The sequence below is a fragment of the Pocillopora damicornis genome, chromosome 5 (assembly GCF_964200805.1).
Source record: "Pocillopora damicornis chromosome 5, jaPocDami1.2, whole genome shotgun sequence".
In the NCBI taxonomy this organism is placed as follows: domain Eukaryota; kingdom Metazoa; phylum Cnidaria; class Anthozoa; order Scleractinia; family Pocilloporidae; genus Pocillopora; species Pocillopora damicornis.
The window spans coordinates 16,935,820-16,958,658 of NC_142674.1; the positions used below are offsets into that span (position 1 = coordinate 16,935,820).

The following is a 22,839-nucleotide window of genomic DNA, read 5'->3' on the forward strand; positions in this document are numbered from 1 at the left end:
ACAGTAGCAGCATGTTATACATATTCTATAATTCTTTCACCAATCTTTCTCTGTCTATCTGCCTGTTTTTTGTAACTTAACACATCTGCGTCTGTTTTTCCATGAGTTATTCCCCGTCACCCAACGCAAGCAATGAACAACGTAAGTTGTTGGAACAAAAAAAAGTTAGCTCTCTATCTGGATAGTTGGTGATATCAATTTTTTGCCGACCAGCAAATTACTTTCCTATTAAGCTTCTTCTATTATTGTGTTTCAGGAAATTCAGAGGCTCCTTCCAGCAGTTCATCTTCCTCCAGCAGCTCACTGGAGTGGTACTACATTGTGGGACCTTTGGCTGCTGCCGTTTTTCTACTGGCGTTCATTTCATACATTAAAAAACGCCGTGCTACAGGTAAAATGTTACCATACGAAAATAAAATGTCTTCATATGGCAGATTGTGGCTTTTAATACGTCAGTGTCTTGGAGCACGAAGGAGCTATTTTAAGAAGGTCATATTCTGCATTTCCAGCACTGATTTTGAAGGTCCCTCTACAGTCCCGGCAAAGACCATTACTAATCAAATTACAAAAACGTTACAAATTCTATGAAACTAATCACCATGATAACCCACCTTATTCCTTCTCTCGTTGTTTGACAACAGAGTCAAATATAAGTCACACGTGGTTTCTGAGTCGCAAGCTTTAACTTAGTTAATGACGTCATTCTTACTCACAACTAAGTGATTTCTTTCATCTCTTTCCACATATCTTTTGATAATAGCCCCACTTGAGGTGCCACCTAGGCTGCAGTAAGTAAATTCTCTTTTTTTTAATGCTCATTGTTTGAACGTGTAGTTGTATTCAAGGTTTCCAACTCTTGAATAAGTCTCAGGTGAGTAGCGATAAGCGCCACTGTTGAGAAAATAAGTCTCTTTTTCAGTTTGGACCGATTATATTCACAATCAATAGCACATGGGCCAAAATAAAAGATTTTCCTTTCGAAGCAGCAGCAGATTTTGAAGCCGTTCTTATCAAATGGCAGTCAACTATTTCCCGACGTTCTTTCTGTTTTGAATTCCTCCGTCCTTCACTTGTTTTGACACCTTGTTTAGTATTTTTTGTTTTTGTTACCAGTATGCTGGGTTGTGGGTGGCATACTTGTAAAGAGGAAGAGAGGCTTTGACCCTTCGTCACTGTTTGTTACAGAAACTACAGTTGAAACACACTCGGAGTCTTGTGGAACGATTTAAAATACCACTCGATATATCGATTGTAGACAATACTTCGGATGGTTTTGGTTAGTATTTCATTTCTCGCGTAGGAGGCACGATATTTATATGACGTAAAATGCCGAAAAACACAGTCGGCGCTAGATTATCTTCAAGCGAGGTTTATTCAATCTTTTTCTTTTTTTTTTCAATAAAATCTCCTCCCTGGGTCGATGCGTCGAAACAACGGGTTTAGTTAATTAGCATCCAAATTGCACTTATTTCAATAATTTTTCATTGGCAAGTGATAATTTTCTGAAGTACCCGGAAATGAAATGAAAAGAAAAAATAATTAAATTGAAGATATAGAGGATATCTTTACCACGTTATGTTAAACCAGATTCAAAGAAGGAAAAGATAGATAGGTAACACAGATAGTTAAAGTCTTGTTTTCATCTGCAATTATTCAGTGAAGGGGAAGATGAAGTTGAGATGGATCAGCTGAACGCAAACACAGACGGATGGGAGATTGCAGTTGACCGCCTGATCCTTCGCGAGCATATTGGCAAAGGGGCATTCGGTTCAGTGTGGCGAGCGCTACTGGGTCGTTCCCGCGGCAGACCTGGAAATCGCACAGTTGCTGCGAAATGCTACCTACGTAAGTACTTTTTCAGGTCTTTCTTTCATACAAAGCTTGATTGAACTATCCTTTATTAATTTTTTTGAGTAATTTATCTCAATAAAGAGCATTTCTCTTAGAACATGCTTTATTAACCTACCTAATACATAACATGGATAGCTTAAAAGCTATGCGCTGTTCAAATGATTTATTAGCTGGCATGTCAAATTAATTGTTAGCGGATGGTTCCCGGGGGGACCAGTTGTTAAATCTTTTGTTATACAGCGCTACTAAAATAGAACAGAACACGAATATCATTTGGAGTATAAGAAGTTGTGGAGAAAAATGAAAATTTATCGATTAAATTGCATTCAAGTGTATAAAAGCGGAAAAATACTACAATACTAAAAATGTCACTCTGTCGTATATTTTGCTAAGTTGCCCGCTTAGAAACTTTTAGTGGGAAATAATGTCATGAGACTTCAAAGAAACCTTGAAAGGGTGAGTCTAGCGAAAAAAACTCGGAGCCATTTGCCAGTCTAGTGGTGGTAATATGATCTTCTTGCGCTGGACAAGCTGAAAATCACAATGCAGTAGAACCTGTATTAAGCGGTCACCTTGTAATAAGCGGTCAGTTTTGAAAGTCCCGAAACTTTCCTCCTTTACTTATAGTACTTTTTATATCAAGCGGTTGTGGTCACCTTTTACAAAGTCCCAACAGCCTATTTGTAATGTTCCCCACCTTTATCGAACGGTCACTAAAGCGGAAGTAATCAAATAAAATTAAGAATAATCTTTCAAGTAAAATTTAATCCATGTTTATCTCCCGAAATCAATGTTAGGAATATTTTTGAGCGAGGTTGTGTATGTTAAGTGGTCCGTGATGGCATAGAGTGGCATTTTTTAAACTTTTATCAATAGTAGCCCTATTCCGTGGAACCTATATTAAACGGTCAACCATCCCCGTGCGTGACCGCTAAATACAGGTTCGACTGTAACAAACTTAGAGAGTCAAATGAATTTATAATAACTCTGGGAATGCTTACGAATTATTGTAGCTTTTAGTAAGATAAAAGCAAGGATTATCTAATTTATGATCTGTAGGAAACAAGAAGGCGCAAACAGAGCATGTATTTAAAAAAAAACTGTCTCAAATATATATTCGACCGACTATTAGGTATTATAACAGATGGAATTTCTAGGCTTAATTGCGTCTCTACTTTTGTAAGTTATCTGTAAACAATTGCACGGTTCAATGGGCTTGCCTAGTTAACAACAATGCTCGAGATGCGCAGCGTTTTCTTAGCAAATATTTTTTTTCAAGGAGGATGAATCTATTTTGGAAATTTCATGTTCAATAAATTGAACAATACGGCTAACTGACATTTTTGTGGCAAGTATGGATTATATGGAGTCTAGTAAACTAATTTTTTTTTACGTAGACCAAATGCCTTATAATTTGCGCTGGTAAGATAACACCAAGCATACAACAATTCCAGATGTGGATGTTTACCACATAATTAATTGTGTCTCTCTTGACATGCAAAGTTTGTTTGTTTACCTAATTTTTGTGTGGTTTCCTAGCAATCTCCGGAGAGAAAGGAAGGAAGGCCCTGCTGAGAGAGATCGAGTTATTAAAACTCTTTGGAAGGGAGGGCCATGAAAATGTTGTTAAGTTCATTGGTTGTGTCACAGTTGGAGGTAATCAGCTATTGTTATGATTATAATCAACTAATTCACAGCAACGATTGAGACATCTCTGAGTTCAACCACTGGTACAAATACTTCTATCAGTATTCTTAGTCCTTGCTAAGATGCTGTACTAATGCAATGGTTATTTTCAATTTTTTGACTGTTTTAAATGAATTTACTTCGCATTGAATGAGGGGCATTTTACTTGGAAGATGTTAGCTCTAAAATCTACATGCTAATTGTGATAAAAACTTCAACTTACGATGGCAAGTCTTTGTCTATTAATCTGTCATCTCTGTTTTTTCTGTCTGTCTGTCTGTAGATTTCTATCAGCCGTATGTGTCCGTCTATTTTCTATCTGTGTGTTTTCTTCTTTCACTTTCCCTCCCTGTCTCTACTTTGATTCATTACAGATATAACTTGAGGTATGACTAAATAAAGCATGTACAATTCAAACACGTTTTGGAACTTCTGCACTGCTTGCCGTAAAATAATTTTCTTGTTTTTCCCTTTTAGCTCAGCCAATACTTATCATGGAGTACCTGTGGCGAGGTGACTTGCTGGGTTATCTCAGAAAATCCAGGGGGGTTTTCGACCAATATCATCATGGGGTCGGAGGGGTCGACCACTTGACAACATACGACATGGTGCTGTTTGCTAAACAGATCGCACATGGTATGACTTTCCTCGCGTCCAGAGGGGTAAGTGCTCAAACTCTTTCTGGTCAGCATGTGGTCCTGCATGTGATAAAATGGCATGACTTGCAAATCGTCAAAGTAATACTCCATACGGCTAAAAATATCCGGCACATTAGAGTCATTATTTCACAGAGAAATGGTCTGACATTAGTATGATGTTGAACTTTCTACCTTTTAGCAGATCATATAATTATTTGTTTTCGATTTCAGATAATTCATCGCGATCTTGCAGCTCGTAACATTCTTCTTGATGAGCATCGTGTCTGCAAGTTGACTGACTTTGGCCTCTCTTATCAGGATTTCAAATACGGCCCAGGAAATGCCAAGAAGGTAAGTTTCAGAGTTTTTTCATCATTTAGTCAATTGGTTTTGGGGCTGCTGGTATGGAAGATAAAAATGTGAAGAATTAAAATATTACTGTCCTTACAAACCTTTCTTTTCAGTTATACAGTCTTACTGCAAAACATATTTCCCTTTAATGGGAAGCCATTCTAAGCGTATCGAAGCTTTCACAGAAGAAAAGAAATTGTACCAAGGGAGTGAACACAGGAAATAAGAAAGCCGAAAGAGATATTGTTCTCTGAATAACAAAGATACAAACTCGAAGGGCAAAGTAACACAGGAAATTTAAAGCAAAAGGAGTGTGTGAATTGTTTTCATAGAATTTGTACAAAGGTGTCTACTGCTGTTGACTTTATCGTGAATCCTCACATCACGGTTTTAATCTAATATGCAAATTATTTTAGGAGCTGTATGCAAGCCTCTTTAGATTTCAGATGTTTATAATATTTTGGTTACTCATCCAGGGATGTATCCCAATCAAATGGACTGCACCCGAGATTCTCTTTGGACATGTGGAACAGCTGTCAACCAAAAGCGATGTGTACGTACTGTATTGGTTATTATCTACATATATTCCAAGAGTGAATATTTTTTACGATTCTACCTTAACGTAGCGAGGGACACTAGAATATTCAGTGCTCTATTGATTAGAGAGTTATTTGGAAACGTCAAGCTGAGGAACAGCTGAGTTTACAGTTGTAGTATGAGACTATATGAATATTAACTTTAACGACCAATATCCAAAATTTGATTAGGACAAGAAAAGACGGATGAAAGGATGAGTGGATAATCAAACTAATAAATATGGCGTTTTCTCTTAGGGAGGTTGCTTATATCTTGATGGCATGTTTTTAAACATCCCAAGTATCTGAGTAATTATTATCTTTCTACGCCAGTTGAGATATATCGTCATCCTTCCATTTCTTTGACAGGTGGTCCTACGGCATCGTCTTGTATGAAATCTTCACTGTCGGTACTTAACTTATTTGTTACTTTATATTCAGGAAATATACTTGCCGAAATTGCACGCATAATTACTAACTGATGAGTGATACCGAGTGGACAAAAGAGCATTGTACAATAGAGAAGTAGAAGCAATACTCAATGTCGCTGATAAATAACATTATAAAGATGCATAGCAACTTGAAATAAAGCTTAAGTTTAAGTAGAACGGAAAGTATTTAGTACATTATTGAAAAACCTTAAATCCATTGCTACACTTAAATTTGTTTTTTTTACAGTACTCTTTCATCTGATATAAAAACGAAATGTATTTCAGCAATTAACTGTCGTTTTGACAGAAGAATGAGAGGAATGAAAGTGATTACAACCAAAAGTGTGCTTTTTTGGCCAACAGAAAAAAACATTATTTTCCACAGGAGGCATTCCTTACGATGGATGGTCTCAATCCACGACAATGAAAAAAATCGAAGAAGGTTATCGTCTGCCAAAGCCTGAACATATCGACGACAGTTTGTAAGTGTTCTTTCCTCGTTGTGTGGAATGTTATATAAGTCAAAAGCAACATCGATTGCTGCTGTGGTCAGGTGTTTTTGATACACTCGCTCTGAATAAGTAGCCTTCCTAAGAAATTAATTTTATCTTGTCACTACAAAAATTAAAATGAAAATTTATTGAGTCAAATAAAGAATACGATGGGTTTTTCATCACAGAATTCGTTTGAGCTGCAATGTAATGAGATAAACTTAGCATTTCAGTTATTTTTGTAACTAGTTGTGGTTTCTCAACTTTGCTACTTGCAATATTAATGCCTATCGCAGAATTACTGTGATCATATGTCCCTGTGTTTTTCTATAGATACGCGGTGATGTTAAGCTGCTGGAAATACGAAAGCGCCAGCCGGCCACACTTTGTGAAGCTCTACCAAACAATGGATACATATATTAAAACAAAGGTTTGCCATACAGCGTCTAATTCAGTATATACTTCAGAAATTGAAATTTGTATCCTACCAAGTCAATTGCGAATTTCTTTTCACGTCAATGTGATGTCAAAACGCATTAACTACCCAGCCGCTAACAATTTGTGAATTCAGTTTAATTTCATCATGAGCCAATGTTACTTTTAAACATATGCAAGTGTGGTTACGTTATGTCAGTCTGGATCATCCTTATTTTCCCTCTGTTGTTTACACACAAGAAAGAACGGAACACATCTTAAAATAACACTTTTGGAAAACTTTGACAGAAAGGAAGACCATACCTGACTTTCAATTCATGCAAGTACTAATGGTTCTTGTCTTTGTGATTGATATCTGATCTGCTCTTTTTTTTCTTTTTACTGACTCATTTTTGGAATTTCTTTGTTGAATTTTTAAAATTCATTCGTTCAAGTTTTATTAACTCCTGCAGTTCTTGATTACCTTCTAATCTTTTTCATAGACATATGTAGATATCTTTGACGATGACAAGTATGATCAGGATAAGTACAACTTTGTCGATGACCGTGGAGCTGTTGCAAACCCAGAAGATGCAGGACCGGACGAACTAGGAGCAGCTGCAGCAAATCCCATCGGTGAAGTGGGTGAACACGGTGCTACGGCACATCCCTTTCTGGTTGCAGTGGACGATGATGCTACAGCTTTCCCTCTTGGAATTAACGCAGGAGACGAAGGAGCACCTGCAACGGATCCCGACAGTGAAGTGGGTGAACACGGTGCTACGGCACATCCCTTTGTGATTGCAATAAACAATGGTGCTCAAGCTTTCCCTTTCGCTATTAACGTACCAGAGAAAGGGGCAGCTGCAGCAAATCTCTCCCATAAAGTGGGTAAGCACCGTTCCGCTGCACATCCCTTTGTGGTTGCAATTGACGATGGTGCTACAGCTTTCCCTTTCGCTATTAACGTACCAGAGGAAGGAGCAGCTGCAGCAAATCTCGCCCATGAAGTGGGTAAGCACGGTGCTACTGCACATCCCTTTGTGGTTGCAATTGACGATGGTGCTACAGCTTTCCCCCTCGCTATTAACTTACAAGACAAAGGGGCAGCTGCAGGAAATCTCGCCCGTGAAGTGGGTAAGCACGGTGCTACCGCACATCCCTCTATGGTTGGAATTGACGATGGTGCTACAGCTTTCCCTCTCGGAATCAAAGTAGAAGAAGAAGGTTGCGCAGCATACCCTTTTGAGAGTGATAAGAAAGATATGGATGCCCAAGCGTACCCTTTGGAGAGTGATACTTTACCATACCTTAGCGAGAGCGAGGAAGAAGATGTTGATGACTCCGAGTGCCCTCTTGCGATTGAGGAAGAAGAAATTGATCCTTTACCATCCTCCCTGGTGATGGACGAAGACGGTCTAACTGCTTCAGCATGTCCCCTTGTGACTGACGAAGAAAATTCTGATTCTCTAGCATACCCCCTTGTGGTTGAGGAAGAAGATTCCAATAACTCAGCATGCTCCCCTGTACTTGGGGAAGAAGATTTGGAAGCCACAGAATGCCTTTCTCTTACTGAAAAAGAAGATCCAACCTCTTTCGCACGCTCCGCAAATGAGGCGAACAAACCCGATGCCTCACCATTCCCTTGTGTGATTGAAGAGGAAGATCTTGATTCTTTAGAATACAATCCTCTGATCGAAAAAGAAGGCGTCAGTGATTTCGTGTTCCCTCCAGAAAATCAAACTAATGACGAAAAAGGTGTAACAAGTGAACCTGAAAATACCGTTGGTTATGAAGGTGCTGTAGCAGTTCAATCTGAAAAGGAGGCAGTAGAAGAAGAACCTAAGGCTTGCCTTCTAGAGTATACGAAGGATGAACAAGACGATCTTGGAAACTATATGGACGACCAAAGTGATGCTGTAGACCTTTTTGACGGAGACGCTGGCTTACAAGAGTATGATGGTAATCAACTTACTGCTGCGGATATAGACGAAACTGGAAGTGACAAAGACGAGGAGTCATCTGAAGCAACTCCTCTTGTGCAGGACTGAGGCTTAATAGCAGAATTGCTGAACCTCTAAGGTTGTAGTCTTATAACACTTTGTGGTAATTTGTAGTTTATATTTCGAGAATTTCAGCCTCAATATTTCATACTTTTTTATTTTAAGACGTAGGTTTTTTCGTACTTTTACTTTAGTAATGCTTTGGTAGTGATGATAACCATTTTCATAGTTTATAAGTGGAGGTTAAGTGGAATTTCCTTCAAAGAAAAAACTTGTTTATTTACTTCACTTTTGCATTTCTTAGTTTACCGTTTATTCACTTGGTGCACTTGTCGGTGCTTTGTTGTTGATGTTATTGACTGTAGGCTGATAGAGACAAAAAAAAAGAAAAAAAAAAGAAATTGCTGTTAAGATAATTTTTATAACTGATCAAGTCAGAAATGCTGCGAAAGTTTGTGAGTGTTGTTCCTAGTATAAGTAATATTTCCTAATCTAATTAAGAATAATTTACTTGTTGTAAAGCACTCCCTAAATGCTTCAATAAACTTATTTAAGCTAAACTCGTTTCGTTTACTCCATTCATTGCAGCAAAATTGCTGGTCTGGATCTAACTGTAGATTTGAAGGATATCATAAACTAAAATGACATCTGGCCTCCTTCAAAGAGTAAGATTGACGAAAATCCAGTAGCGCTGCGTTAGTTCTGATAAGTGTATATATTTTTCTATTCCCAGCTTACGCTCGCTTAGCAACCAGGAGTAGCATATCCTCAAAACATTATTAACCCAATACATTTTATCCTTTTGTAGACAGCTACTGACTCACCCGCCTTTTCAATCGAGTTCTCTATTCCAATTTGTTGATTAGATAGGCGGTATTAAGCTGATTAGTCTTGAATGTTGTTATTTCACATCACTGCTTCTAATCATTGTCTGAGAAAAGTGTTTTAATAGTTTGAAACATAAATGACCCCATTGTGATGATTCTTAGTGCAGAAGTTGGCCTAAGGCAGATATTCCAAGCGCCAAGGAAGCATGATTTTTTTACTTTTTATCTCCAGTTTCAGGCATTTTGGCGTCTCGGGATATTGTGTTTGAATATTGTTGACACTAATCGTGCCTTCCTAGTGCACTATGTCAGCAAATATGTCGAGTTTAATCAAGCAATAGATGGCGTTTTCGAGAAACACAGACGAGCTAATATAATAATGGATTCTCATTCAGTCATTATCAGTTGTTTTTTTCACGAGCACTTACATATAACGCTGACATTGCCTAACCCATTACTTCAACTTTCATCTTGAGAAGTACTGTGCTATGATTTTTAGAGAAATAGGCAACGGCAGTTATTTTCTTACTGTCCGTCGTCGTGTTTCTTGACATGAGCAAGTTCTTTGACAAAATAAACGAGGGCATTTCGACGTGGCTTAGTTCATCATTAGTCCATCTGCTAGAAAACAAGTAGCGCTCATAAATTCTGAGTCCCTGACTCTCTGGTCTTTGAATCCAAGGTGCCACAAGCGGTTATTCCATGACTTGTTTTGTTCAGAATTTATGTAAATGACTTTTCATATGCCCTTCAATCTTGTTTTACTGAATATTATTGGATGATACTAAACTTCAGATTTCTCTCCCAGTTCAAGGCTGGGCTAAGACAACAATTTTTTTTCTGAGACAGGAAGTGTCCTTTAAATGAAAGTGAAATAAAACCACGATCGTCGATCAAAATATCGGTGGTGACTCTGATGTCGATCTCAAAAATTTTGGTTTTTGCCTTTTTTTCAGTATTTATAAGGAAGTATTTATTGTTTAGGTAGGATTTTGAAATTTCTGCACACGAAATTAAATTAAACTTTTTTTTTGTTTGAATCTTCCGAAAATCTGACATATTTCGATCCGTATATAGATATAAGGAACCCAAAAGTAGTAATTAAAACGTTACTCCGCACATCCTTCTCCATTCACTTCCAGGGGATTTACAATAAATAAATAAATAATAATAAAACTACTTATATAGCGCTTATCCAGTCCTGTTCTAAGCGCTTTACAAAAATATTAAAATATCACACGTTAAAATAACATTAAAAGTAAGTCTTAAGTTAACTGATGTCTAAGATATAGGCGTTTGACATGGATAAGAAAAGAAATCATACATTAAAGTAATTTTTAAAAAGATGAGTCTTAAGTTTACGTTTAAAAATATTTAAATTATCACAAGAACGAATGTCATCAGGTAGTTTATTCCACAGTTCAGGAGCCGAAACAGCAAAAGCTCTATAGCCATAGGACTTGAGATTAAAGTTGACAGGAGTCAGACGCAATGTTGAAGACGAACGAAGCGTTCTTGAAGTTGAATGACGGCGTATTAGGTCTTGAATGTAGACAGGAGACTGCTGGTGAAGAGCTTTATGGGTGAGCAGAATTATTTTGAATTTAATTCGCTCAGAAATTGGAAGCCAGTGTAGGTCGAACAAAACAGGGGTGATGCGGTCGAATTTACGAGAGCTGGTAATAAGTCGAGCTGCCGCATTCTGCACTGATTGGAGCTTTTGGATAGCATATTTGGGGACACCGTATAAAAGAGAGTTACAGTGATCCAACTTGGAGGTTACAAAGGCGTGGACTAGAGTCTCAGTGGTCTTAATGGATAGTAATTTCCTTATACGGGAAATGTTCCGAAGATGATAGAAGGCAGATTTACAGACAGATTTGACATGAGGGAGCATTGACATAGTACTATCGAAAACGACGCCGATATTTCTGGAAGATGAAGACGGCTGTATTATATCAGAACCAAAACGAAGTGGAGGTATAGACTGTTGAGGGTTGTGCTTTGAATAAAGGTAGAGAAGTTCAGTTTTGTCTTTGTTTAGCTTCAGCTTATTTAAGGCCATCCACTTATCCAGATCGGATAAGCAATTCTCGATTTTAGCAATGCTACTGGTTAATTCCAGATCATCGTTAACGGAAAAAGAAATGTACAACTGAGTATCATCGGCATAGAAATGAAATTGCATGTCGTGAAAACGTAAAATGTCGGCAAGAGGAGCAGTGTAAAGTAGGTAGAGGATCGGCCCAAGAACGGAGCCTTGAGGTACTCCACACTTGAGCTCACGAGATTGCGATTTCCTCCCATCGATTAGGACGACTTGTGTGCGGTTAGTAAGGTAGGAGCGGAACCAGTCAAGTGCAGTGCCACGTATTGAGAATTTAGAATTCAATCTTTTGAGCAGTATTACATGGTCAACAGTGTCAAATGCAGCGGAGAGATCTAGTAACAGGAGCATGACACAGTGGCGATTATCGATAGCAAGCAAAATGTCATTTTGAACACGGAGAAGGGCGGTTTCGCAGCTGTGGAATGATTTGTAGGCAGATGGTAGCGGCTCTGTGAGTTGGTAGAAGTCAAGATAAGCTTGAAGACGCACTGCCACAACCTTCTCAATGACTTTCGAGATAACCTTAAGGTTCGAAATAGGCCTAAAATTACTAAGAACTTCGTGGTCCAGGTTCGGTTTCTTGAGAAGAGGGGTTACAACAGCGATTTTAAGGGACGAAGGTAGAAAACCAGATACCAGTGACAGGTTTACAATACTACAAATAGATGGTAGGAGCAGGTCCAGATGTTCTTTAAGTAACGTGGCTGGTAAAGGATCCAGACAGCACGATTTCTGCACAACAGAGCGGGAAATCTTCGATAGTTCAAGATTTGAAGTAGGTGAGAAGTTGCTAAGCTCACAATTAGTGGTGGAAATATCCAGTGAGGAAAAGTATTTGCGCCCGAAAATGTTGTGATTATTAGAGGAATAAATTATTCAAAATCATATTTTTGTATTATTTTATTTCACAGTATTAAATTATATACAAAAACAAATATTCATCTAAGTGCCGGTGGCTAGGGGTAGATATTTACATCTCCGCTTGGCAGCTTGGTAAATATCCACCACTAGTTAACTCTACCTTGGTGAAGAGTTAAGAAATAATTATTTGATAAACTTTCAATAGGACGATTGGCATCACAACTTATCGTAATAATGCAAACATTTCCGAGAAGACAATATTGGAAAATGGATCATTTTTCTATCCATATCTTGTAAAATTAATGTCAATGAAGGAAATATAAATAAACTTGAAAGGTCTTGGCTGGCCACCAACACCAGCACCTGTACAACAACAACTGAAGTGTGTCAATAATCATGTATTGTTACCCTTGGTGTTATCAAAACAAGCAGGCTAACATATCTGTCAACCAAAAAGGTTTATTTATGCAACTAAGAATGAAGTATTTGAAAGCCTAAGGACCCAATTTGCCAGTCTCTAGCTAAATACTACAACAGGTACCGAGAAGTAAGCACGTAATACTTCTTAAAAAACCGTCAGAAGGAGACAGATTGTGCCTTTCTGTGAGAGCGTAGCCGGTTTTAATGACTAAGCTATTGAGTCATTCATCACGCCCTTAAAACCAAGACTATTGCCAAAATGGCCTACAGTATATCCTAGAGCTCGTGTGAATGATTTATTCGTATTGCATCATTACACATTTTACGCTTTGTTTTTGGAAGCAGATGTGAACTGTTTGTGGAAAAAAATTTTGTTGAACATTGATAAGGACTGAGACGACCGCTGGTGTTTTCATCATAAAGTTAATGTTCAAGAGAACTTAAAGTTTAGCTAAATCTCGTTTTTTTATTATTCTCGAATTTAATAATAGCAAAATATAAGCCATTTAATTACCAATCAGCCATTTTTGTGGCGTCCTCAATTTGTGAGATGTTTAATGTGGTCTTATTTGATATTCAAGCATGACGCATTTTAAAATAAAGGTTAGACATATTCATCTTGAGGTTTTTCCTCCCGATTGTGGGGGGGAAAGTCAGCTGAAAGAGGCCAAAAATGCAAAAGAAAGCAGTGGTTCACTGTGACTGCATAATAGAGAAGTCAGCAATAACTGAGGCGGCGAAAAAGGAAAAGAGAATAACAACTTTCCTTGTTTAAAAGCGCTGCCAGCAAGAGGACTAAAGGGGCCGCACAAATGTACGGGGTAGACTCTTTTAAGGTTTTATTCGACAAAGTTGCTTCGCACTTCGCTGAAAACGGTTTGTTCAGTGAAAATGCGAGATATTAGATTTACGTATGAGAGAACAGGGGATATCGAGCAAAGACAAGTCCACAATTAACGTTTATTTATTAATTTTGTTTACGCATGGGCGATCTTTAAAGAAATATTAGAAACCCGTCCAAAATAGATAGAAAAATCAATTCTCAATCAATATCTCATTGTATTTCATGGCAAAAAAAAGAGACTAATTGATGTTATGTCTTCCTCTTCTTCTTATTCTCCTTCCTGTAAAGAGAACATGGAAAAGAAAAAGAAATTTGTATTCCTCTCATATTGCAATAGAGTTTTCGACTCCGTAAGTGCAATTACTCGTCAGCATTCAATGATTCCTTATTGATTAATATGAAAATTCGCCAAAAATTATTTCTTTAAGGACACGGAAGTTTTTCCATATAAGTTAAGGCGACCTCGAATTACGAACAAGAACAAAACGCCCTGGCTGTGTCCTTTACTGCCTTTCTCACTTCTGCGATTTTCCAACAGTAAAGAAAGGGATTCAGAGATGAGTTCAGATAAACTAAAGTTTTCGTAAAGAGCCAGAGAGCATGAACTGCTGATCCACTAAGTGCTGCATGTCTCAATATCGACATAATTATAAAAGGGGTGTAGCATGCCACTAAAGCCAACTGCACTCAAAATATGCTGGAAACTGTTTTCTGATATTGTTTGATGTTTAGTTGAACTCTCCCGTTTAATCTTTGTTTTGATGAACCTTTTGCTGTCCATGCACGTACTCTTCCCCTTCCTGTACCTTTTACACCTGCTCCTTCTTCTGTGGCTGTTATTGTCCCCGTTATTGCGCCTGCTTCATCTTTTCCTACTCCTATATCTTCTCCTGCGTTTGACCGTCCCTCGCCAGGGTTGTCTTCTACTTCAGCCTGGTATCGCTGTAATCTCAGGTGGATCTTTACGTAGCAAAACACGGCAGTAACCAGAGATACCACAACGGCCACAAAAGCAACAATCTCCGAATCCGTTTGACTCCAAACACGAACCAATCCGCATAAAACAGCAATTATCCAGCATAAAAGTAAAACAGCTTGAGTTCGCTTTAGTGTCACAACTTGTATGTATCTCAGCCTCAATAACAGAACAAGAAGTCTGTCAACACTGACGGCTGTTGATATCAGTACAGTCACTCCAAACACAACATAGTTGGATATAGAAACAACCTCTTCGAGGTAATACAAAATATCTATGTTGGTGTTACCAAGATTAATGTAAAGAAATAACACAGTCACGAACAGAGGTTGTGAAAAAAGACCCACACAAATATCGGTAGCGGCTAGACATTCAAACAAGACCTTTGCAGCGGGATGCAAAGAGGACACTTCCTAAAATGTTAATAGATGCAGAGCATTACCAAGAGATGCAGTGAAGGAGAGGACAATGTTGAAAGCGAGGAGAAATGCTACTACTCCAATTGGTAATTGTGAAGATAACTGGCTTGTGAGGGTCGCCATTGGCGCTCACGTTCAGACTTGAGGCTCTGTCTTTCCCTCTTTTAGCAGCAAATGAACGTTTATTGGGCGATCCGTAATCGATGTAAGAGTATTATTGTTTTGTTGAGAATTTTAACAGTTTCTATTGGATAAAAAATTCCTCCTGTGGTCTGATTTTCCGACGACAAATGTCACAGCTATAATTAGACTTGTTTTTAACTCTTTCGTGTTTTATTCATATTCTTCGAATTTTCATCATGTTTAGTGAGCGGGGTGCCACATTTATTTAACATACTAAATGACATAGAATCTGTGAATTATTTTTCGCCGATAATTTGTAGAGCTTCCTTAACAAGTCAGGTTTTCTTTTCAGTTCCTGACTCATGTGTGTCTTTGCCCTTCTTAGCCATGCTCGTTTTGTTTTAAGGTAACATACCTGTGGTTCCTTTATGATAAGCAAATGCTTTTTTGATGAAAAAAAAATACATAATATACTAATGTTGAGGAACATCGTGGTCCATTCTCATAAATAAAGGAATTCTTGAACTACAAACCACAACAAAACGCTGATTGTCTTCTTTACTGCAATTCTCACTTCTCTGAACTTCCAGCACTAAAGAAAGAGATTCAAATTTAATTTAATGTTATCAACTGAGTTGAGGACGTAAACTGGCTACCGTATGCTAGTTTCCGTTTATTCATAACAGAAAAATTGATTACTTTGCCGCGCGTGTGTTCCCTAAATTCAGAACTCATTAGCGAGAGCCAATTTGCCGGCACGTCAAAATATGTTAGTGAGTAGAGGTAATCTTTAACTTGGCGAAAAACATAAGCGCAAGGCTGAAAAATATTCGTGAAAATCTTAGCTCGATATCACTTTTTCCTCTGAATGAATTCGATTAGGAACTGAAGAGAAAACACAACTTTAAAATTAATGAAATTTGCTTTGAAACGAGTAGGCTGTGGTGTGCGGAAAAACAGTGTTACCACCGCAAACAGCCAGCTGAATACAAACAATTACCTCCATGCTTCTTTTGAAGTAAAAATGAAAAAATAAGCCACATGAAATATTGGAAAATCACTATAGGAAAAGAAAACAAAATGATATTGACCGAAAACGCTTCAACTTTGTTTTTCTTGAATATAGAAAACCCCCCTTCTGCAGTCGAAAGTCTTACATGGCTAGAGAGACTTAGATATCACCACCTGCTCATTTTGGAAACTAGATTCGTTCTTTGTATGTTCAGTGTGGTGTTCAAGAGGAGAGTTCTCAACGCCTTTAGCGATGAAAGAGTGGTAACTGCTATAAAATAACATGGAGAACCTGACGGAAAATACAAACCAAACAGGAATTGATCAATTTCGTTGCTTCGCGGGCGTATGTGATCGAAGTCTTATTATGTTTGTTTCGTCATTGATCTTATAATTTCCGTTGCAGCCATTGTGGGAAATGGTCTCATTCTTTTCCCTCTCTGCAAGATTTCTTCCCTTCATCAACCATCAAAATGTTTGTTCAGTAATTTTGCATGCACTGATATCATTGTTGGACTCAGTTTCCAGCCGTTTCATCTTGCTTACGTAATTTCCCCTTAACACTCTGCAATTTGTTACCATAGCTCGCTCATCAACCGAACCTTGGGGGTCATTTTCTGTGGCGTGTCTGTTCTCACACTGACTGCAATAAATACAGGCAGACTTTTAGCTGTTTCACTTGGGCTAATATATCGACAAGTAGTAACTCTGTGGCGAGTAAGAGTAACTTTAGTCCTTTGTTGGCTTGTTTACATTACAAGAGAAATAACAAACCATTCCATCCTTTCTATTTATTTGATAATCAGTAACATGGGTGTAACTTTTTCGATGATGACTTCTACTTTCTGCTACATAGCAATTGACATAAAACTCCGCCGTCAACAAGCTCAACTCCAAGCCTAAACTATCATTCCCAAATTGTGTGATACACATACATTTTTCAAAGATAAAAACATAGCAGAATGACGTGCTCATTGTTGAGTTGAATTAACAACTGAAAGATGGAAACTTAAAAGCGGCGCTTCAAAAGATTGCAATGTCACTGCCATCATCCGAATCATCATCGCCAGATATCGTGATTTCAATTTCGTCGTCATCATCATCATCGTCATCGTCATCATCATCATTCTCATCATCATCGTCATCGACATAGTCATCTTCCTCGCCACCTTCGTCGGATTCCTACGAGAAAAAAGGCAGTCGTCAAAGAGTCGTTATTTTGTTGACCTACATCAAACACGTGTTGCAATAAGTGACGTGATTTAAAGTTCATCTCTGCTTTAGTGCCAGGGGGGCGCTATAGTCCACAAACTAACAAAGTGCAGGATTTTGTATGCAAATAAGGCAAGAACCAATCACCTAACCGAATTCGCATCCAAGATGGCGGTTTCACTTCTCTTTGATTGGTCCGTTCTTGCGAATATTGATGTGAAAGTCCTCAAGATTCTCATACCTGCTCGTCCTCGTCATCAGCCCTACGCAGCCGCCCAACTTCGTATATCCGGCAATCGCTTTCGTCGGTGCTCGCCTGATTCTAAAAAAGATCATTACGGGATTTATGATATGAAATAATTCATGTGAACTGTTATGACATGATGACGAGATCTTTGCGGTGATATTTTGTAACTTATGCAATCATGAAATGTTACAAATTTCTTCCTCTACTGGAAATGAAAGGCTAGTTAGTCGCAAGGCTCTCCTCCCCTCCCCCTTCCCCAGCATTTCGTCAAGTTTTCGCACCAGTTGCTGCTACCCATTTTTATTCCTCGGTGGAGAGATGTACTGTGAGAATAACGTATCTTCCCAAAGAACACTTCACAAAGACCTAACCAGGGTCCCAACCCAGACTCCTCGACCCTGATTCCTACGCTTTAATGATTGGGCTTCAGCTCCTCAAATAATTTCACAAAGAGGTTTGGAGGAAAGAAAAAAAACAAAAACAAAAACAAAAACAACATTGAGACTTTGAACAGGAATTGAGCTTGTGACCTCGCGAGATGCCGGATGCAGTGCCCTGGCCGACTGAGATATGTAGTCACTACCCCTTAATGAAAGGTGAATTTGTCGGCTCAGGTCTTACGATCAAGATGAACTGAATTTAATATTTCATAGAAATCATAAGAATCCTCTCATCTCTGAAGGAGTGAGAAGAGGGAGAAAAAAAGAGAAGAAAGGAAGGTAAGCAGGAGGAGAGGGAGAGGAAGAGGATGGGAATGAAAGAAAAAGGATGGAAGGGAGGAAAACAAAACAATGCAGAGGTTTCCGATTTAAAAGCTTACCTTACAAAGTTGTTTAACTTGTCAAACTTGTGTATAACCCGTTTGCCTTTGACATCCCATAATACACCGTCGTTCAGTACCAGGTCGTCCGTGGGACTGAAGGAGGCGAGGTTCTTTGAGTAGTTGTTAGTGGTGTTGGAATCGTGCAGAGTTAGTACCCGCTGACCTGTCGCAGTGTCGTAAATCTGATAGTTGAATATAATCTAGTGAATAATATCATCACATTCTAACTGCATTCTAATGCTCGTTGTTATCGAGAAATACAAAGGGTGTTTTAGCAGAGAAGTACCACAAGCAATAAACGACAAAAAAAAAAAAAACTGAACCAAATACAAGAAAACATTGGTCAACCCTTACTAAGGTAATCACAAGGCTTTGCTTCCAATTAATTAACGATCTACCGATAGAAATCTCGAGTTCGACGCCTTAAAGTTTGTTTAATTTTTCAAAAGACGCATTTCAACTGAGAGACGTGAAAGAAAAACCAAAGTTGTTTCTAAAGCATATCAAAATAACCAATAAAAAATTATTAAACACAGCCAACAGGCCTCAGAACAAGTAAACTGAGGCGTAGAAAAGTGATCTTGGTCATGAAGTCTGAGCTAAAAATGCTTCTTGAAAGTCCATGTATTCGAGACAAAAAATGATCGCGCACAAACTAAGGCGAAATCAGCGATTCTATCGTCCTTGCTGTCCCGTGTTCACGCTGAAGCAATTTCGCTTATATATTTGTCCTTTTGTAAATGTTCTAAATGAACAGCGACAATTTGTCAAACTAAGGCTGATCGCGATGTATTTAGAAGTGAAAATGTATCATATGTCTTGAACTCACATGTGCAGTAGCGTCGCGTGTGCCAATAATTCTGTGTTCTGATAAATTACTAGACTTTACCCAGGTGTCTTCGCTAAATGTATGTCTGAGCCAAAGACAAACAAATAAAATTATAGGTACATAACATTTTTTATCAAATAGAGAGATAAATGTAACGACGAAATATTACAGTTCGCCTACTGTCACCGTGTTATTAACACCAATCTGATTATAGGATACGAGCCATGATATACACCTAAATTATTTCCCATTTTGCTTGTTTTGATCTTGAGCGTTGATTGCCGCAGGTGCATTAAGTTGAAATCATTACTCGTCTCCTGTAATCTATGAAGTTAGTTTGTCTAAGTGTCTTCTGTAAAAGTTGTAACTCTGAAAGAACAATGTAAAACTTCTTTTTGTATCTCAGCGATCCTCAAGTCAATAAAAATTAATGGTAAAACATAGCGAAGTATGTGTTTGCTTTATGTTTCTGCGACAAACATTGTAGTTTGTTAAAGGTGAGATACAAATATACCAAGCAGAGACACAAACAAGGACGTAACTATCCAATGCACTAGTGGTTTTCCAACAGGTTTTCAAAGACTTACTTCATTTCGAAAACGTCTCCAAATGACCAAAGAGCACAGGGAGGCGAAGCAGATGAAGATGACGTCAATAAAAGTTCGCGGTCCTAAAAGTTGAAGAATGGAGTACAGAAAGACAATTTCAGTGATAAATGAATTCGTGAGCACAACCTGAAATGGTCACATGAGCCTTAGATAGGTTCATAACGTTGCGAAACGCGCTGCAAAACTCATGAATAAAAAGGGTTGATTGGTTTGAACGAAAGATATGGAAACTAAACAGTTAACATGAAGACTGAATTTGACCGAACGTTAAGTTATTTAAAAGCAATAGCGGAGCTGCCTTGTTTGTGTGGATGTGGACCGAAATCCAACATCGAACCTAACTTGTTACCATTTGACTGTTGTTGGGTCTGGGGAGGGAGGGGTGGGTGCGCCAAAAAAAAAATTGTTGAAAAACATTAATGAAACTTTCCACTCTGTTTGAAGTAGAAAGAAACAGATTTTTGACTACATGGGGAGGGAAGCTTCCATGTTGTACTCTTACTTTTGAACATTGGCACATGGAAATTGCTCTGTCTGCGCTACAGAGATGATTAAGTCGCCTCTTCCTGCAAAATATACTTTTTTAAAAATAAATTCGTGAAATACAAAAGAACATGAAAATCATGCACTGAGCGGTTTAAATCTAAAAAAGAACAAAAAAAAAATTGTCACAATAAACGACTAAGTCATTCACATACAACTGTTTCAAGAAAAATTTTGCGTTTGACTTGAAATCAAAATGTGTCGATTGAGTTTTGTACCTTTCCAGTTATTAAGTTGTATTCCTTCAACTCGCTTATTTGTGTTCCAAGTAAAACAGACTTGCCATCGGGCTGAGGAGAAAAAGTAAAAACTTAGGTACTACGTTTACATGACCTCATAAAAGCCATCATTTGTTTTAAACAATAGTAAGGATAATTATTACGAGTAGAAAAAAAAGAAACACAAGATCATAATTTCTATTTTACTAAGAATCAGCCAAATGCAAACGACACAAACAAGAGGTTCAAACCGTTTGACTTCTAAGAGTGACCAGCGTCTAATTTCTCTTTACAATATCACTCCTTGAAGCAAACATTAGGATCACGAGAATAAAGAAAATGATCACCAAATAAAAAGCTCTTGATTTTTAACTAAATTCTCTTTGTCAGCACCTTAGGAATTACATAGAGAACAGTATGGAGAATATGCATACTGATGTTAGCATGTAAATGGTCAAGCCCTGAAGATAGGTTTTTGAGGAGTAAATTTGAGGTCTGAAGAAGTGTCACGGTTCGTTCATCGTAAAAAGAAAATTAAAAAAAATTAAAAAAATCGGTTTTCAGTTTCAGTCGGTTTTAATCTTCTTCACTCTTGGGAACAAGTCTTTATTTATCACGGGGGGGGGGGGAGGGGGTAGGTGAATTCCTGGGGATCCCATGGTTTTCAGGGGGGGAGCGGAGGAGGATCAGTCGTCACTAACAGAGCTTAGAGGAGCAACTATAGAATTGACTGCCAATGAGGTGGAATCATTACAATACTACAGACCCTTAAGGGAGGATCAGGTAAATTTTATGGTGAAACAAAAAGAATACTCTGACCCCCACCCCACTCCTCCAGGAGGAAAAATGACAGGCCCCTTCTCAAGTTTACTTCAACTGCTTTGCGTTTGCCAAACTTAGCCAATCATGATCTTTTCCATCCAACGCAACGCAACGCAATCTTTTATCTTGCGCGAGATAAAAGCGTGATATCCCAAGCGAATAAGAGCTTGGGTAGCCTATCAGAACACAGCACTAGCTTCATCTTGCCCGCGGGCACACCCAGCTGTATAATATAAATGATTGGACAAGCGTGAAAAAAGCACCGCGCTGTGCAATACTCACTTTGTAACTGGCCACTGATAAACAGCTATAGTTTTCCAATGACTTTTCTAATCTTGTCGCTCCTCGATAAATCACGTAACGCTTTACAAGCCAGAGAAAGAATACAATCTGCATCAACCAATGGCGTTTTCACCATCAGTAAGGAGAGCAGAACTTTGATGCCACTACTGGCCCTGACACATCCACACATCTTGGATAAGATGTCGTCGATGAAAGCCGGCTTGGATTTCGACTGAAATTTTGAAACAGCTCCACTAATCTGCAAACAATGAAGACAAGAGTAATCATCGCGGTGACGCCAAACACTACTCAAGCAGTTGAAAAAAATAAAAAATGAAAAAAGAGTCAGGCCTATATCATAGTTGAACCGAGAACTGGAAAAAAAAGGAACAACGCACTCGGCCTGATAGCTTAAAGCTTTAAACGCAAAGTACTTTTAAATTCCTAACGTTTTCCTAACGTTTGAGAAGCAATTTTTTCATTAACTTTAATCAGCCTAAGACTGGGAGGAGAACAACGTTGAGGGGGAGAAGGGAAGGGGTTGAGGAACCGTGCAGAGGTAAGCAAAGATTATCGTGTTGACTCCGATATTGACTCAACTTTACACAACTTTGTCATTATCAAGTCAGTTTCAAAATGAAGAATTTTCGCCTTGCTTGTTTGTTGTTGTTGTTGTTTTGTTGAAGTCTGTTCATCATCTTTGGGATGCAAGGAAAAAATGTTAAATAATAGCGAACTTGAGCAGTCAGGAATGAAACGCTGAGGAAGACGTCGACAAAAATAATCAATTTTTATTTCTGGTTCGGATTTTGCGAATGGCTGGGTGTGTTTACCGTCTCTTACGGTGCCAGACCACAACCACAGCATAACACATGTGAGCAGGGTTAAGTTCCAAATGGAAATTTTACTCTTATGCCACCAGGGTTTCCGTTCTCAGACAAAGCAGATTTTGGTCATTTCACGTTTCAAGTGCTGTTCTCGTTTTAAGCTGTCGTGGTTTGCCACAGATCCCTAATAAACATAAGAAAACGTATGCATTCTGACACTGTAGAGCCCACAGACAGAAGCGAGTTTACACTATAGTTATGGGTAAATCGGCAAGATCCGATTAGAATCCCAGCCGCTTGGGTAGCAAAGATTTTCATACTCGACCACTTCATGAAATATCCAAACAAAAAGTCCACAGAAAGGACATAAGGGCTAATGAACCAGTCTTGAGGCAAC

The 22,839-nt window shown here is 38.4% G+C and overlaps 2 protein-coding genes and 1 pseudogene across 2 annotated transcripts; 1 reads left to right on the forward strand and 2 right to left on the reverse strand.

The window, feature by feature from the left end:
• The window catches only part of LOC149045662 (DDB1- and CUL4-associated factor 1-like), a 413,926-nt pseudogene that overhangs the window by 376,576 nt on the left and 14,511 nt on the right, over positions 1–22,839 (reverse strand).
• Positions 5,891–8,998, forward strand: LOC149045677 (uncharacterized). Its single transcript, XM_089207381.1, has one exon. The coding sequence runs from the start codon at positions 7,604–7,606 to the stop codon at positions 8,486–8,488; it is 885 nt and encodes a 294-aa protein (XP_089063507.1). The 5' UTR covers positions 5,891–7,603; the 3' UTR covers positions 8,489–8,998.
• Positions 16,808–21,874, reverse strand: LOC149045678 (DDB1- and CUL4-associated factor 1-like). The gene is made up of 6 exons (XM_089207382.1): positions 21,616–21,874; positions 20,512–20,583; positions 19,730–19,812; positions 19,143–19,227; positions 18,311–18,495; positions 16,808–17,213 (listed from the first exon to the last, which is right to left on the reverse strand). The coding sequence occupies exons 1-6, from the start codon at positions 21,727–21,729 to the stop codon at positions 17,003–17,005; spliced, it is 750 nt and encodes a 249-aa protein (XP_089063508.1). The 5' UTR covers positions 21,730–21,874; the 3' UTR covers positions 16,808–17,002.